The following is an 18,009-nucleotide window of genomic DNA, read 5'->3' on the forward strand; positions in this document are numbered from 1 at the left end:
CTGGTACAAATGTGACTTGGCTCCTGAGGGAATGGAGAGGCACACACAGTAAAACTGGGTCAGTTAGGAGACTTTTGTCTTTTTTTATTATTATTGGTCTCACTTGACGTTCCTGTTCTAAACACTTCCTCTACGCCTCTTGCACATCAATATGCCACTTAAGACAAAGCAGCTTTGTAAACATTTGAAAAAGCATCAAACGCAGAGACAGAACAAAGCAAGAACAGTATCCTTTTTAAAAAAAAAAAACAAACAAACAAGATTTTTACAATTTAAGGAAAAGTTAAGGGAAAAAACATCAGATGATACATATGAATAAACGGGTAAATGACGAGTCCAACACGACTCATGGAGGATACTCTTGAATGGCCTTTTGGGTCTTTATTCTGCTATTTTATGTTTTTTTTTTTACTAATAAATTTATAGTAAAAATGCTCTAAGCTCCCTATCCTAATGGGTAGTAGAAATTCTAATAAATAAATATCGTGTGGTCGTGCCTAATTACAAGTTATTGAAAATTCTTTCATAAAAGATTAGATTCAACTCTGTTTTGCTGTATAAAATACAAGTGCATAATTGTGTCCTCCCTTTGGGAAAATATACATTTCTCGGTAAGCAAACGGCAGTCGATCAGAGGAAATCTGAGTCATCGAAAAGTGACAGAATCCAATACAACAGGAAACCCCCAAAGATTTAAGTGCAAACGTTTCATCACAACATCTGCTTTAACAATATCAACACTATATCAAAACACTCTACATATAAAACATTAGATTTAGATCTCTCCCAATAAGGCTTCGATTCCTTTAAAAAACAGCCAACGTCACTTCTCGGGCCGCCGCCCCAAAAAGGTTCACAAAAGGAAAAACATGCACAAAGAAAGCATTAAGTCAGAGAACCTCGAATAGCAGACACCTATAACTATTACAAAAATAGAAAATTAATCTTAAGATTCTATTGCCAGCACAGGTAAATAAAAGGAGATTACACAAAGAAGCTAAACAGGTTTTCCTTTATATATAGATGTAGATACTTTCTGAGCGGATTTGTTACAGCAACATTTAGCCGAGGCGGGTCGAACGGAGACACGGCTGCCGGTTTTAAAAACAGGGCCTGGTAGAGGTTCCCAGGCTGAGGGCATCGACCCATGTCGCTGTGTGTATGTACAGTAATGCATTGAGAACAAAAACATCCCTGCAAAGGGTTTGGTCTACACAGAGATATGGCGTTTAAAAGCAAACGGGAGCATGGATCCGCCCGCCGCTGATGGGACTCGGCCCACTTTGGGCACAGAAACTTGGGCTTGGCTGTGGTAAGGCACCGTTTATAACTGTGAGCGGCTGTAGACTGAGGGGGCCGGGGGTCGGGTACGAGATTCACCGATTCATGCATCCCTGGGTTAGAAGGTGACACTTTGGCTAAACAAACACACTTCAGTGTATTCTATCCGAGTATAGTGTAAACAAGTGTGATGTACAATATCCGTGTCAAATAGCATAGAAAGGTGGGATGTGCCTGTTGAGTCTGTGTCTCAGACTTATGGCTTTAAACTCGAGTTACAAAGCGGTGAACCTCATGTGGCTGATCATCTGCGAGGGCTCTGAGGGGCAAAGGAAGGTGCTTAAATGTTCCAGAAGGTTTCAGGAAACCTCAGGATTAATGGTGGAGCTGTGCAGACAGGCCAAAACATCATGAGGCGTGGGGATGAATGCAGCAGATTATTTCTGTAACCGTGGTGTAGGTGCAGGTCTGGGCTGTGTCAGACCGAACTGTTACACACACCTAATGATGGCACTGCCATGAAACCATGAGACTGGTGTCCAGGCGCCGGATACCACAGTGAACTTTCAGGGGTCTAATCTTGTTCTGATGTGTTCCGGCAAAGGTTCGGCAGCACAGGCAGGTAAGCGACCCCAAGTATGAGACTGGCTCACCCGTCGGGACAGGATGAGGAGCTCAGAGTAGAATCGCTGCTTTTCTGCATCAAAAGGAGCAAGTTGAGGTTCATCTGGTGAGGATGCCTCCCATACTCCTGTCAGGGGAGGCATTTTGGACATGTCCTAACGAGAAGAACTCACTCGGGACTACAGATTATGTCTCTCGGCTGACTCAGGGAAACCGTGACATCCAGGGAGAGGAAAAAGGGGACATCTGCTTAGACTGTTTCCACCATGATCCAGACCTTAATAAGCAGTAAAAATGGACGGGTGGAGGTCATAATGTTTTGGCCTATCATTGTACTTCAGATGGCTTAGGCAATTCAAACATTGAGGCTCAACTGATACGAGTCCTGTCTTTTGTGGTTAAATGTGAGTTTAACGACGTGCTCGGACACTGCAAGCAACGAGTCCTCAGAGGCCTCGGCTCAGATCTACAGGGTCCCTTTTTTTCTCTAGTTTCATCCGCAGATGCTTTTATTTTCCTTCTTAAAACGAAAGCTCTGTCACAGCCGTGCGGTGAGTTTGCAGCTTTCAGCTGGTTAGACTGGAAACAGGAGGAGGGAGCCCCACCACCTACAGTCTGATGCTCAGCGCTTTCTCTCAGAAAGTCACCGTCATCAGAGACTGAGCTTCTCCAAAGTCTGCAGGACGCAGCGCAACATCATCTCTTCCCATCATCGTAGCGGTTATGGTTCTCCACAGGAGGAAACGTTAGTTACCGACTGTAATTCTAGTAACCTGAGTATGTGGTAATGGAGTCAGATGCATTGTATTAGACCCACTCAAAGTCAAACATGACCTAATTAACACAATGATAAACTCACAGTTTTAGCTTTTGCTTGCATTTAGATTTTAACCTAAAAGATGCAACAGGATAAATGACTTGCGTGTTTGACAGCCATGACCATGTTTGTGCAGGTTAATGACATCCTTATGACATATTGAATGTCCTTTTTCTTATCTAAGCTAATTTATATATTACAAAGCAAACAGATGCTAAGTGTGCTACTAATTTGGAGGAACTCACAGAGGCAGAAATACTAAATACTTGTTCAAATAAGTTCCAAGCTGTGAGTCCACACAAAGCTGTGGCTGCCCGGTCGACTCCCTTCATGCCCTCTCCTGATAATCCAAACATCTGAGTTACTCTTAACTGTTGCTGTAGTCATTTTGGCTAACGTTACACAGCTAGCCAACAAGTGTTAGCTTAGCCTGCCAACAAGCTAATCTGTGATTCCGGTAGCAGTCTGTCTTCCTGAAGACATTAAGAAAGTTTTTTGTTCTTGAGCATTAATGTTTTAAAGTAACTCAACATCTTTAATTGCATTAATCACTGATCATAAATGTGGAACGTCTCACGCACGCTCTATATTTTCCCATTTGGTTTGGAACCAAAGCGAGCCGCAATGACTCATGGGTAATGTTGCTTTTCACCTTGCTCTGAAGTGAAGGAAGCGTTTGTTCCCTTTCAAACTTCTCATCTTACGGCAATAAAGTGAACAAGCACCCTTCTCCTATTGTCAAACTGTTCCCTTGGCAAACACCGATGCAGGAGTTAAGATACAAAAAGCAACATGAGGGCAGCGACAATGAGGATTTGTGCCGTTGCTTGCAGTGTTGATGCACAGTAAAGGTTTATGGCTTTGTTTTCTTTCATTCCCACGTGAAAAATGGCCAACTGGAGGCAGAGCAGGGCACGATGGCTTTAAGGGCTATTCTACTGTTTATATAGTTTTCATTGCAACTAACGCATGATTGGAGGTTCAGCTCCGGTTATGGCCACATCTCACTATAAGACAGATAAGGTAAAGGTCCTGTTGGATATGGCCAGCATTTCAGAGCAGCTGAGGCAAGGCTTGACATTTAAGTTCTGGTTAACAAGTAAAACAGCTGCACATAACATGCCAGTTATTGGGTAAAAGCATTCCCTGGGAATGGCTAAAGACGGATCACAAGAAGAAACACAAACGGCGGTGTCGGAGGGCAAAACGGGTCAGGAGCTGGAGGAGGGAGTTCTTCAAAAGCAAGAGACAACGCTCAGCGTATCCAAGTGCGAAGCAGACTGTGGCGGCTGAAGATTCAGTCCACACACTGTTACCATGGAAATCCTTCCCTCCTCTGAATTGCTGTGGCTGAACGTTCCAAAATAAGCCAGACGAGATGAGTGTGTCGGTGCGTGAGGATGAAGGTGATGATGGCGTCAGCGTGTACGAGAACAGAAAAGCTTCCTGAGGGTGAGACAAACTGAACATGTCGCCCTCGTCCATCGAACACGGCCCGCCAACGCGTGTCCACACTCTCCCTCCACACACTTGAATGCTGTGTGAACTCTGTGGCAGCGACCTATAAAAGCACCAGATTGATGAGGAGGAGCAAAGACTGGGCTCCCACGTCACTGTCCTGGATGTGGGTGCAGACGGAGCAGGAGTGGGGGTGGGGGTGGTGGGTCTGGATGTCCGTGTCCAGATGCAGTGATGCTGTGTGTGTGTGTGTGTGCGTGTGTGTGTGTGTGTGTGTGTGTGTGTGTCTCTGTGTGTAGGGGGGGGCACCCTATGTCTTCTGAGGGTCTGGTGAAATTGGACCAGGTGTGTTGGTCCCATCCAGGCTGTGCACAGGGATCTGGAACTGAGGGGTGAGGACTGAGGGGAACTGCAACAGAACATGAAGGAGAATGAGAAGGCTTTCCATCAACATAGAGGACAAAGAGCAGAGCAGAAACATGCTCTTGTGCACCAACCTGGAACAGGTGGCCCCCCTGGCGTCGTGTGGCTGGGCTGAGCGGAGCGACAGGACTGAGCGTGCTCCAGAAGTGGATGTTGGACAGCAGAGGGCTGGGAGTCAGCAGCAGGGTGGGAGTCTGAGGAGGAGAACAAATGAGGAGCGACACAAACCAAACCACGCTTCATTTACATATATGACACAAAACAACTGTTCAACAGCTCAACATTCGGCCTTTCTAACACACACACCTAAATCAAGAAAAGTGTTGTTTTTGTTGCAATTTAATTTTCCCCAGAAGGAAAGAAGTGATTGAATCGAGGAGGTTTGGCGATGCCGAGGTCATTCTCCAGGATGGGAACGCGTCTTTTAAAGCAAAGAGTGTTCAAACGTTTCTTCAGGAAAGACGTATCATGTCATATCAGAGTTTTATTTGTTTTTTAACTCAATAAACTACGACGTGAAAGACTGCTGCAGTCGTCTCTAATCTGCCCCAGACGAAAACACTGATTAAATGTCAAAGCACTAAAGTACTGAATGAAGGGGCAAAGGCTGGGTGTTAAATCTAATCAATGACATTAATTAGATTTTTCGTCTCTGCAAAATGAGAAATCTGAGTTCAAAATGCAATTCGAGCTTTCTCAGCTTTTTTTTTTATGCGTTACAAGAAGCATTACAGGCGAAGTCAGCCACCAACACTCAGCACCACCCTCAGAAAGGTGAGCTCAGACTGCCCTAATGCTCTACGTAGACTATTCAGAGGAACCAGAACCCACCAATTAGCAGGGTGGGTCTCTGGAAAGTTTTAGGAGAAGCTTAGAGAAGCAAGGTGGAGAAGTGAGGTGGTGCGTTTCCCTCTGGCTGTTGCATGTCCCTGACATGAAATCAGACCCGTAAGCCTTGGTGTGTTAAAGTACGGCAGAGGTGGATTCCCATCAAAATCCCCAGAGAATCTGCAGTGTTCCTTTTTGAGCTACACAGTTAAACTAAACTAATTCTAAAGTCAGACAGTGTTCCAGCTAATTATCTGACAGACACCGAGTGCAAGGAGAAAAAAAGTGTGTGAGTGGGCACGTCGGTAGGTTTATTTTTCTTTCCGTTTCTCTCTCGTTGACAATTCACGCCGCTGGGTGAAAAAACGGCAACAACACCAGCAGCAGCCGGCCAAACGGCTGCATTTCCATGTCCCGTCTGCTGTTTCCCTGTAAAAACACACCGTGTCTGAGGCATGAGGGCCAAAACGCCAACAGGCTTTTCCTGGGAGGCAGACTTCTCAAACAGCCGCTTTCTGAGCAATGAGTCAGATAGACCTGAGCGGCTGTACCGCTCTCACACAGTGAGAGTTAACGGCCCTGATCTTTACGTCGCTCCTGTTGCTTTGAAATAGCAGAGAGTTTGGCAGAGGTGGAGAAGACTGTGGAGGAGACAGAGACACGGGTGGAGCTCATTAGCATGTTCACAGATCCCCACTCACTGCACGAGGGAGAAGTTGGAGAGGCGTGCTGTGCTGAGGCCGTGAGAGTTGTTTTTCAGGCATGCGCCTGCATGTGTGAGCTGTGCTGGTCAAAAACAAGCCAGAGTGATGCTAAATACAGCGTTTTTCCTGCATACAGAGAATTTGGTGGCGGCCGCCACCGGCAAATTCCTTACCAGCTCACAGCTGGTTTTCAATCGATAATTTCACCATTTGTCATTTCATTCATATGTAACTGCAGTCGCACGCAACCAGCAGTAGTCTTTTACCGCCACATCCAGAGAGATGAAAGAAGAGGACGCTTTCACGTTTGCAGATCGACAAAAAAAGGGTTAGTATCGTTTCTTTTACATCCAAACACGTCCAGTTCAGTGACAGTCGGCCCAAAGGGGGCGCTGGGGCGGCATATCTAAGGTTAAAAATAGGCTGGTGCAGCGCGGTAAATCAACGGGATGATGGCGAACTTCACGAGTGAGGTGCAGCTTCCACCGAATTCAGTGAGATCCTTATTTATCTAGTATTATACAAGGAAAAACTGTTCATTTATATCTGTGAAACTGGTGATTTTGACAGGAGATTAAAGTATTACTGTTAAATTGTTGTCGTCGTCTGACTGTTGATTTGAATTCTTGTCACTAGAGATAGACCGATGTGTTTTTTTCAGGGCCGATACCGATTATTAGTAGTGAAGGAGGCTGACATCTGAAATTTTGGTTAATACAAACTCCAACACTTAAATTCATTTAAGCATATGTTTGTTAAACAGATTTTCAGATAACAGAACATGTTAAAGGCTTTTTTTCTGCAGGGAGCTCCAAGACTTAGCAGCATGTCTTATAAAGTTAACTGGAAATTTAAATAAATAAATAAACAGCTTCCTGAAGTTTTATGAAGTAAATACAACAAAGTTAAATAAAATGTGCACAGAAATGCGAGTCTCAAATCAATGATTAGTCCCAACTGAGCAGCACCAGATTGGCTGGCAACCGCCATTCCGACGTCCCGCCATGCAAAAGTCCCAGCAAGGCTTTCCATATAAGGAAATGTGCGTTACTCAACAGATAACAGTCCCTTCTTTCTGTTTATGCATTTTACATGTTTTAAGACATGTGTACAGATGTGATACAGTCTTTAAAAGCTTAAAGCCCCCCCCCCTCTCTCTCTGCCTGTTATTCTTCAAAGCTTGTGATGTTTGCATGATATCAAATTGATACTGAAAGATAATTTAAGGCTAAAATCTACAGTCAGAGGGGAGGATCAGGAGGATGTGGGCTCATTTCGGATTTTAAAAATAAAAATAAAAGAGGATCCATCCATAAGGGCTGTGTTGTTACTATTCACTATAAATGGTGTGTGTGCGTGTAACAGCTGTCATGGAGGTGTGTCGGATACCGTCAGATCCTGACAGTGTCATGAGTCGGTGGTAATTTTCAAAACGCACTCCAAAATCAAATTAATGATATTCAAATAGTTTATTACACAAAAAGGAGGGACAAACACTGTTCACTTATTGATTAAAAACTAATAAACTAATATAATAATAATAATAATAATACGTTTTGGGTAGACTAATACATTAAATTGGTTTTATTTGCAGCACCGGGATGTCCGACACAGGTGAGCTGTCATTGACGTCTGTAATTGTAATTATTAATGTTGCACATGATGCCAGCGTGCAAAACATGGGCTCTGTGGAGAGCTCCGGCCCAGCTGGCTGCTGTGACAGCTCACTGACACTGTATTTCTGCTTAATCTAACATGTTTCCGACTCGCCCGATTTACATTAATATCTGTATTTTGATATTTGAAATTTCTGGGGATTTTGATTATAGATTATCAAAGTTGGTTTGCGAGGTTGTGGAAAAAAAAAGGCTATTAAAAGAATGGTCGGACAGGTGGGATGTTTAAAAAAATAAAACATACCACCATTCCGACCACAGAAGGAACAAAGTGTTGGCACGACGAGACGTTTGAAAGAAAATTAAGTGTCGCCATTCCGACAATTTGAGGCCCATGTCCGACTGATGGGATGACGGAATTACAGCATATAATCCACCAGATTGTGGTGCAAAAAGCAGAGTTGTTCAGCGTGATCTCCAGTGAGACGGCTTCTCTTGCTCTCATAAATTGCAGACTTCACGGAAGATGCGCTCAATTGGGACTGATGATGGTGGTTCACAAAGACACTTTCTTGCTGGTTTGCAAGTAGCTCTCTCAGTCAGTCAGACACACACACACACACACACACACGCACGCACACAACACACACGTCTACTATCACGGACTATTTCCATATCGATATGTTCAGCAGCCTGTCTGGAAGGACTGCGAGCGAGCAGTGCTGCTGCTTATGTTTATATGACCTTATTGGGCTCACAGTAACGTTACTTGTAATTGTAAGTTGTGGAGGGGGCTGGGACATGGAGAGGCACCTGGATGTATGCTGTAAGGTGGCCATTGATGGTCCAAACCAGCAGGTCTTTGAGTATAAAGACTGCATCAGGAGGTTCTACAGGATGAAACCAAGGAGGCCCAAATGTTCTGCCACTGGCTTTTCCTTGTGCAAGTAAATGGTGGTTAAGCTGAACTGAATGTTAAACAAAGCACATAAAAAAAATTAATGAATATGCTTTGAAATAATACTTGTCCTTTTTTTTTATTCACGTAATTACAACTCCTAAAATAGAGTGCTAGTAAAACACTTGCTTGAGCCAGTTGAAGGCAGTTGAAGGCATGTCCAATGTGATGGACATGTGCACCTGTGAGCCCACGATCAGGTACCATGTACCATCACCACCTCATTTTAAGCCATGAAAAACCCTGTGAATACAACTGCTGAGTAAAGAGAAATAATACTCAACAAAAAGCAGCAGCAGACTACAGATTACTTTAAAGATTTTGGCTGTAACTAGGGCAGACATTCCTGAGTATCATTTAGAATTCATCTGAGCCGTTGAACTCAAAAGTCCATCACAGGCAGAGAAGAGAGAAAACCATAGAAGAAGTCCGATCTCATGACCAAGCCTGACCCGACCAATACTGTCTGAAGCAGCAGATCTAATAGACTCCAACATTCTAAGCAAATACACGATTTCATGTAATCTGCTAACAGCATCACCAGGACCAATTAAACATCCCAAAAGAACTAATCAAAGAGAGACCGTCCCACACTGCTGCAGCACTGCTGCCACCTGCTGGTCAGATGAGGAAACACAGCACCTTTTTCTGGGTCAGTTCTGGCTTCAAATCTTTTTGACATCATTTCGTTACATATTTGCGGATATTTTCTTAAAAACAGTCAACCATTTAAACATGTTCACTCTTCATCTATCTTTATTTAAAATAATTCTAACTTTTACAGATACTACCTAAACTGTAGCAGGCAGCACTGACCTGTGCACCGATACACGAGTATTAACCTAAAACTAACTGGTAAATCACTTATAACAGCTGAATTATAATGGAGACTACATCTTGATAAATGGCAACTTCAAGTTAATCAATCACATAATAAATTGAGCACTGAGTTGATTTCTGCTCCCGTAGATATGCAACAGTTTACAGAATACTGAAAGTCAAATAGTTCAGCTCATTTTAATGCGCTGTGGAGGAAAAACTGAACAGCAACAGTGATGCTACATAATATCATCGAATGCTGATTTCAACTGTCTCCCCAACATGTCCACCCCACGTTGCGTAGGAGGAGCTGTGACTGAAAGAACAGATGCAAAAGAACACGGCCAAGAAGCACAAATGTTGAGATGGTGTCAGCGGTGTCTGCGCACACTCCCCTCCACACACGTTTCTGATCATTCGACACCAAAACTGACTAAACTCCATCCACAGAAAGTGCAACCATAACAATTTAGACAGAGATAATTCACATACATACAGATTTTCTTAAAAATCACTAAGTTTGTTTTTAAAACATCATGTACAGCTAAGCCAATGATCTAAAGACCTCTGCTCACCAAAAACTGGAAAATACTGAACACAGATCAGTTGAAACACAGCCTGCCTAAACCGGCTCTGTGAGTGAAGACGACCGACTGACTAACATAAACGTGGACTGAAGTTAGATGCACATCAGTCTGACTCACCAGATGTTGACTGTCGGTATTAAAAACCGAACATGAACAGACGGCGCTCTCACCTGTAGCATTGCTGGTGTGAGGGAGGCGGTGGGTAGTGAAGGGCTGCAGATGTTCATGGGGGAGAAGTCGGAGGTGGTGACGAGCAGGGTGGGTGGGCTGATCTGCAGGATTTTTGGCGGCTTTCGAGTCTTTACTGAGCTCTGGTTGCTGACTGTGGTGCAGCTGCTCACCGACGACGAACTGGTTTCAGCGTCCACCAAACTGGTCTCATCTCCAGAGAGAGCAATGCCACTGTCCACCTGATGGACACAAACAGTATAGTTGTTTAGTTCACTCCAAAATATCCAGTTTATACAACGGGTAATCTTGTGTTTTCAGGTAGGATGCATGTTGGGAACATTTCCCATCCATAGCTGCTGTGGCTGTGTTAAAGTCCAATGTGATGGACATGGAGCTACCTGACTTTTCATGTCTTTAGTAATGTGTGAGGCATGTTTGCATGTGTACTGACCTTCTCCTGTGCCTGAGTGTCAGTGGACTCCAGGGCCTGAGTGTCTGCAGGCTGAGAGGATCTCAACTCGATGTCGCTGTCGATCACCAGCTCCTGAGAAGAGTCGGCCATGAGGCTCGGCGACGTGCTGGCTGAGTTCAGGTCTGGTATGTTGAAGGCTGGCTCTGATGGGCGGGTGTGTTCGAATGAGTAGACGGACTGAGGCTGCAGGGAGGAGTGTGTGCTGATGTCCTCAGCCCTGTGAGGTGGAGCCTGGAGAGGATCCAGGTGGCTTGGTATCAGGGTCGGCTCAATGGCAACTTGAGGAGGTGGTGCTGACTTTGGAGGGGAGTTTCCAAACTTGATAACTGATGGCAGAGTGGCCGGCTGAGACACTGTCTCTTGGCTCTGTGTGGTGGCAGGAACAACCCTCTTATCAGCCATCTTTTCTGCTGGATTCTCTATTTTGATGGACTTGAAGAGCTGGCGTCCATTTTGCAGCGAATTCAGGTGAAAGGAGGTGTACAGGCCAGAGTGAATATAGTCGTTACGGTTTGACTGCTTGGTGCTGGCGCCCACAGCTGCTGCACTTCCCCCCACCTTGGCTCTGTCAGAGGACTCACCCTCCTGCAGAGTGCCATCTGCCCTCTTTGATGTAGGCGTGATGCCCCCGGCGCCCACATCTGCACCCTCTGTTCGGGTGGAAACATCTCCTTTCAGGATGTCGGGGTAGGACACAAAGCGATAGACAAACTTCTGACCGTTCACCTTCTTTATGATGTTCTATAAGACACAGAAAAGAAACATTAACTGTGTGGGCAGAAACACACAGAGAGGGCAGTCAAGAGTTTGTCTGATGCTGCGACCAAAAAGCAAGTTAAAAAAAGTGAAACCATAGAGGGACCTTGTGCCTACAGCAGTTGTGTCCTTTCAGTCTTCCGACACTAGCAGCCACAAAACACTGCAGCCAAACATACCAGAGCAGCTCTGCCCCAAACGCCCACAGGGTCGGGCTGTGCCTCTGCCAAACCGCAAGCAGAGTGGGCGACATACACAACTCCCCTTCTCTGCCATTTGTCACAGAGCAGAGGAGTTTAAAGTCCTTCTCCACTGAAAAATACATTTAAAAAAAAAAATACTGACCATTGTGCAGATTGGTGATACTAGAAGGAGCAAGTTAGTTGTGATTGCTTTGAATCTCAGTTAAAGGCGCACACATAGATAGGAGACGGTTCGGTGACTTAAGTTTGGAGTCACTCATGTTGCAACTCACAGATAATAATTCACAGATAATAGGCCACCACATTTAAGGTTTTTAAGGCTACGTATAACAGGAGACTGATATGTTTGGATAATCTAACACGGAGGAATAAAATGACAAATACTCATGGTGTAATTTTTGAGTCTGATAAGTAACAACATGGGTGAACACGTTGCTGTTGTAATGTTGTGCGTTTCTTGTTCACTGTGACACAGAGCAGTAAAGTAAATGTCTGCTGTATATAAACACATTTCATTGGTTTTATTATAGGAATCGAGCACAGCTTCAACCCCCTCTGATTTACAACCTGTTCTAAGCAGAGGGAGAAATGATGGGGATATTTGTCTCATGATTAGAAACCCACACGTATGCAACTTCCCCCACAGAGCCAGACAAACACAACAGAAAAAGAGCTAATCATTTATCACTTACTGATAGCAACCGTAAAGCTAAGTGCAGTCATTCTGTTTTCTCTGAGCTCTAATCAGCAGAAAAATCCAACCCGATGCTCATTCCTGGCCAGTTTGATTCCTTATGACTCGCCCCGGTGGGTTGCTGTCGGCGCTGATGTTCCAGCAGACAATGACCGTTACCATCCGTGTTATTTTCATTGGCTTTATTAGCTTTCCAACAGGCACAGCGCTAACATAACCTGACAGAAAACCAATTGTAACGCTTCGAAAGTCAAAAGATTCTTAGGAATTAAAAGTTAATTGTCCACTCCTACTATGATTACTTCATACAATAATATCATTCTTTTTACTGTATCTGGGACAACACATCATCTAAACATCTGCGAGGACAGTTCTCTGATTCCATATTCTTTTTATCTCACAACCCTCAGATACAGCGAATGGAAGCAGAAACAAAAAGCTCCAATTCCAGCTCGCAGCAGAGTTTCAGGAACCCTGACGGAACGACAATGTTGAACAACGGGCTGCTGGCATGATTAAACTGAAAGTACAGTAACTGTTACCTTTAACCAGCAAAAAACAGAAATGGTAAGCAAAGTGGTGGTCTTCGGCAGCTACTTTCAGCCACCGACAGCCTGCTGCTGCGTCTCCATCGTGTCAGTTTACCTTGTCGTAGTAGTATCTGAGTGCCCGGCTGAGTTTGTCGTAGTTCATGTTCGGCTTGTTCTTGCGGGCTCCCCACAGCCGGGCCACCTCCTCCGCTTGCAGCAGTTTAAATTCTCCTTCCTCGTTGGTCCAGCATATGAGCTGCTCGTTACTGGAATCCAACAGGAGCTGGAGAAGGAACTGCCACAGGGTGACAGAGTTGTCCATGTCTCTCACTGGAAAGAGAACACAGAGGGAATCAATGGCAGCAGACGTGTGTCTTTTGAGATCTAAAGCTGAACACAACTGGAGCACATGCAAAAAAACGAGATATAAAAGCTTTTATCTTTTAAAGAAAAGATGAAAATCTAAAGAAAGCCCTAAATTCAGGAAGTCTGTTGGATATGTAGAGGCTTTGACAGAAATCTGGAGTGAATTATTTTTAAACATCCAAGAAATAATGGATTGTTTTACAGGACCAGATCCACCGTCTGCTGCAATCACCTCCTCATGTGGCTCTCGTATTTCAAGATGATTGTGTTTCCACACAACCTGCTGGACAAATTCCAGTGGGCATGATTAAAGAAGCTCTCTGTGATGCTCTCAGGTAAACAGAATGGAAAAAGTCAATCTTCAGCTTCTTCAGCAATGTGTGTAACTCTGTAACCCTTTAAGTGGCTGACCAGCATCTGCAAAGGGAGAAGAAACCAGGAGGAAAGTCCATACTTTCCCTTTACTGTAGCCAGGGTGAAAGGCCTGCTCTGAGCTTTTGTTTTGCACTTCCTGTTAACCTGACAGAGTTCATTCTATGCTCCAACGGAAGGCCAATGACACGTGTGGTACACCTGCATAGGTGGTTTCACTTTAGCTAATCGGGCTTCCTCTTAGGACTGTGGGGGCATATGCAAAATGTTCCTGACAGACATCTTCCCACCTGTCAGAGTGAGACGACTTTTTATTTGTCCTGTTTTCACCTCAGCTGCGTGAAACAGCTCTGTAGACTCACAGAAACATAAAAGAGGTTCCTCCTCACACAGGGAAAAGGTTTTTAAGACTTCAAAATCTTGGGGAAATATTCAGGAAGTGCTGGGGGTAAATGTCTGGACAGGCCTAGGTCAACAGGCCGAGTCAGACTACAGTAAACCTCTCTTCAGTCTGCTTTCTGTTGTGGAAACACCATCTTTTACTCTCGCATCTTTATTGCAAACCCTTAATGCTGTTCGAAACGACTGCTGCTAGAGCTGCGCCTGAAAAAACATGTTGTATTAGAGGAGTTCGTTATAGTTTTGTCATAAAATATTAACAAATTATCCAAACGTAGCAACGGACGAGTGAGAAACAGAAGCTTTATGACAAATGGAAAATAAATTGAAAATAATCATCCAGGGCTCCTACTTGCTAAAGAATAACAGCACATAAAGAAACCCAATTATCCAAAATTCAACTCTGTGAAACAACTTCACATGTCTCTCTCTTCACATGACCACTCAAACTTTGACGGAACCACACACACACCGATTACTTGGAGCGACCTTCCACTCAAACGATGTTGCAAATTCCACGCTGGACAAAGGTAATGGAAGTAGAACAAATGGGAAGTTTGTTGGAACTGTGAGAGAAGATTTGCCCTGATCCACCCACACGACAGAACCGTAACTCTACTGAGCTGTTAATTGCATGGTTGGGCGCAGCTCAGCGTAATGCTAAAATGAAAAGAACTGCTTGTGTGTTAGCACGGTCCAGATCGGTTTGTACACCTGGATGGAAAAACCATGAAGCTGGCATTAACGGCATCAAAGCCATTCATCCCACATTAAAGCTCTGAAGCGCTTTCTTTTGTTCAAATGCTGTTATTGTAAACACTTCTTTCAGCATCCACATCAATCCTTTCACTGACAGGCAGGACTGGAATTAAACGTGGGATTGGAAGTATTGTGCATAATTTAACTACATACCGCAAATGTAGAATTCATATCGCAGGAGAGTCCTGCAGACATGTCACTAGATGAAGTTCACCGTATGTCACCAAGATGCTGCAGGACAGACCGACATCTGTCCCGGAGAGGATACTCTGATGCAGCATCCCTCAGAGCAGTTCAGATTGGGAAATGTTTATGTTCCAGCATAAGAGTAGAAATGTTAGCAAAGAAAATAAACTAAATAAAAGTTCAGGCAAACAGAGTAGCTAACATAAAAGAAATCCCTACATTTCCCTAAAAGTGTATAAAGAGAACAGAAGAGGTTGTAAACAAACTAACTACAAGGCACATCTGTAGGTGTGAAGTCTGTGTACACGTGAGATAAACTCATAGCTTGTATTTGTTCATTAAAACAAATGAGAGATTTGCTCAGATAAACAGGACTGGAGAAGAGACCGCGAGGACAGAGCAGAGGAGATGAGGCAGACAGATGTGAGAAAACAGCTGGAGAGGTAAAAAAAAGAGGAAGATTATCAGATAACAGACAAAAGTTCTGGATGTTGAAAACATACAGTAAAGCATTTGACTTCATGTGCAGGTAAGTTAGGAGTCACTTTATCTTCAGATCTAAACTGATCATCTGGTTCATTCATTTTCAATATCAGTCAGACACAGGCCTACATGAAAACCTGCCTGCCTGGTTGCCATCTTGATTGTGGTACAGCACTGTGTGTGTGTGTTTGTGGCTCTGTATTTGAGTGGTGTGTGAGTGTCACATGCGTCAGTTTTGCTTTGGAGTACTTTTTTGGAATCAGCTAACTACAAATGCTGCTGTGTGGTAGAATACATGTTCTATGAGGAGTCGTAATGAATTTCATCGATCATCATCTACGAGACTGCAGACTTTACTTTAAACACTCTAAAACTGGTAAGACTTCAGTTTAATGACGTGTGTGCCAATGGCGTGAAAACATCAAAAGTGCTAGATATTGAGTCAGGGACTGGGTTGTTACAGCGAGTCTCTCATCTCTCATCTTTGAAACGTTCGCACACAGCGATCGATGACCACCAACTGAAACGCCGATTTGCCTCAGTTGAAGGCCATTTGTCTGCAGCTTGAAGATCCGGCTTGAAGTAGTGTGAACTCGACTTGAGAGAGGAGAGGGAGCGCGACAACAAATGTCAACACGGTCCATAGTTCAGAGAAACCTTAAAGCTGGATGAAAGCAACAAAATGCAATCTGAGGAAAGAATGGGAAAGCACAAGACCTGAAGCTGAAATCACCAGCAGTGTGAGCCCGCTGAAGGGTGGATTCACTAGTTATTGGAACCACGGACAAAAATCCTTCTGCAAAGGCCTCTATTATTTTGATACTTGCTGTTCATTCTACAAAAAGCACCAGTTTGTTATCTGTTAAACTCCTGATTTCACATCCAAACCCCTCGCACTGCCTTGAAGAGCCACGGAGAAAGTCACGATCACTGTTGACACAAGCTGCATCGAGGGGTTCATCATCATTTTAGGACTGGTATGTTGTTGGCTTTTCATGTGCTATCATTGTTTTTTGTCCACTTTCAGACCGAATATGACTTGTGCTCTCTCCTTATCAGTGTCTGTCAGTGTGTGTGTGTGTGTGTGTGTGTGTGTGTGTGGGTGTGTGGGTGGGTGTGTGTGCATAAGCTTCTTATGGCTACGAATAAATCTGCCCTGACTCATCCTGACATGCTGGGATGGACACACTAACCCCCCACCCCCAACCCCCCAACACACACGCGCGCGCGCGCAAGCATGCGCGCACACACACACACAATCTGTCCCATACTGTCACGTTAAAACCGGCGATATCGGGGGAAAAAAATAGGACAGTGTCAAAACTGCTGCCGGAGAAGATCACCAGCGGGCGTTATGTAATGTCTGACATTAGCAGTAAACCTTATCAATGGAATATGGAGATAACGTCAACTAGATTCAACCAGACATTTAAAAAATGAAGAAAGGAAGGAAGGAAAGAGAGTTATTCGCGCGCTATAAATGCTCGAAGAGGAGTGACTGGCTTCTCCTGTCAGACTGCAGAGCACCCACACTGGGCAAGATAAAAGACCACTTGTTGATGAGAAACGTTACGATAGTTTAGTTACAGCCACTATGGGTTAGTGGTTGTTTTCCGGTTACTCAAAGTCGCAAAGTAAAGCTGATATGGTACTATCGTAGTCTGTGTTCGATCGAGGTGACAAACAAATCAAAGGTAGTGGTGGTATTTTGCTAACTGTAAGTTAGCTGTTAGCTAGCTTGAAGTTAGCCTGGCTGCTAACGTTACCTCGCTCGCAGAGCCCGCTGAATTTCCGAGTCGTCGAGCCGCGTCGAAATATTCCCTTTTCATTTCCGTAAAGCTTGCTATGGTTCCATGTCTCAAGAAATAAGTTTCAAACAGACTGTCAAGCAAATACCCGAACATGAGATACATTAAACTGCATTTGGCTGCCACTGCCGATCTATCCTTTGACCAGGAACTAATGCTGCATTCACTGTTCTATGTACAATCCACTTCGCCAACTGTCCACACAAAGTGCATCTGAGTGTTCTGTCAGATTAGTGTTCGTATATAGAAATTGTGAGGGAAATGGTTGGAGTTGACAAAATTAAGGCAATTAAATGCATGAAGGTTATATGTTTTATAAGGGTTACTATAAAAACATAATGAAAAAACACTTTCTGGTTCTGCAGCTTCTATGGCTGAATTTCAACAGTTTCACTCGCACCGTTTGCTGTTCGTTTAAGTAAAAAATATCCTACGATTCAGAAATAACCTAAATGTATCATTAAACTCACGCTGAGATCACATCCTCTCGTGCTATGTACGTGCATTGTTTTGTTTTTATTTTGCCTCACATATGGATATTATGTTCAAATGCAAATAGCAATGCGTAATATCCTATTTCGCTAATACCGACTTGAGGCATGTGTTTAATCTTTTCTAGTTTAATCTGAGTCATGAAAATTAGGCAAGAATAAAAACTTTATATTATGTAAATCAAAAGTACAGTTTATAAATTT

The 18,009-nt window shown here is 43.9% G+C and overlaps 1 protein-coding gene across 2 annotated transcripts; it reads right to left on the minus strand.

Annotated features, from left to right (window-relative positions):
- Positions 1-59: 59 nt before the first annotated feature.
- elk4 (ETS transcription factor ELK4) lies at positions 60-17,512 on the minus strand. Of its 2 annotated transcripts, XR_011915221.1 has the most exons (7): positions 17,273-17,512; positions 13,057-13,271; positions 10,738-11,499; positions 10,286-10,525; positions 4,678-4,797; positions 1,781-4,589; positions 60-1,724 (listed from the first exon to the last, which is right to left on the minus strand). XR_011915221.1 is itself a non-coding variant. In XM_072382917.1 (6 exons), exons 2-6 carry the CDS (start codon positions 13,261-13,263, stop codon positions 4,491-4,493), a joined length of 1,428 nt encoding a protein of 475 aa, XP_072239018.1. In that variant the 5' UTR covers positions 13,264-13,271; positions 17,273-17,512; the 3' UTR covers positions 60-4,490. The 2 variants fall into 2 exon arrangements, 1 of the variants encoding a protein (XP_072239018.1); XM_072382917.1 differs by having other exon boundaries at positions 60-4,589.
- Between the last annotated feature and the right edge of the window lie 497 nt (positions 17,513-18,009).

Source organism: Leuresthes tenuis, unplaced genomic scaffold, assembly GCF_036924035.1.
Source record: "Leuresthes tenuis unplaced genomic scaffold, fLeuTen1.0.hap1 SCAF_3, whole genome shotgun sequence".
NCBI classification, from domain to species: Eukaryota; Metazoa; Chordata; class Actinopteri; order Atheriniformes; family Atherinopsidae; genus Leuresthes; species Leuresthes tenuis.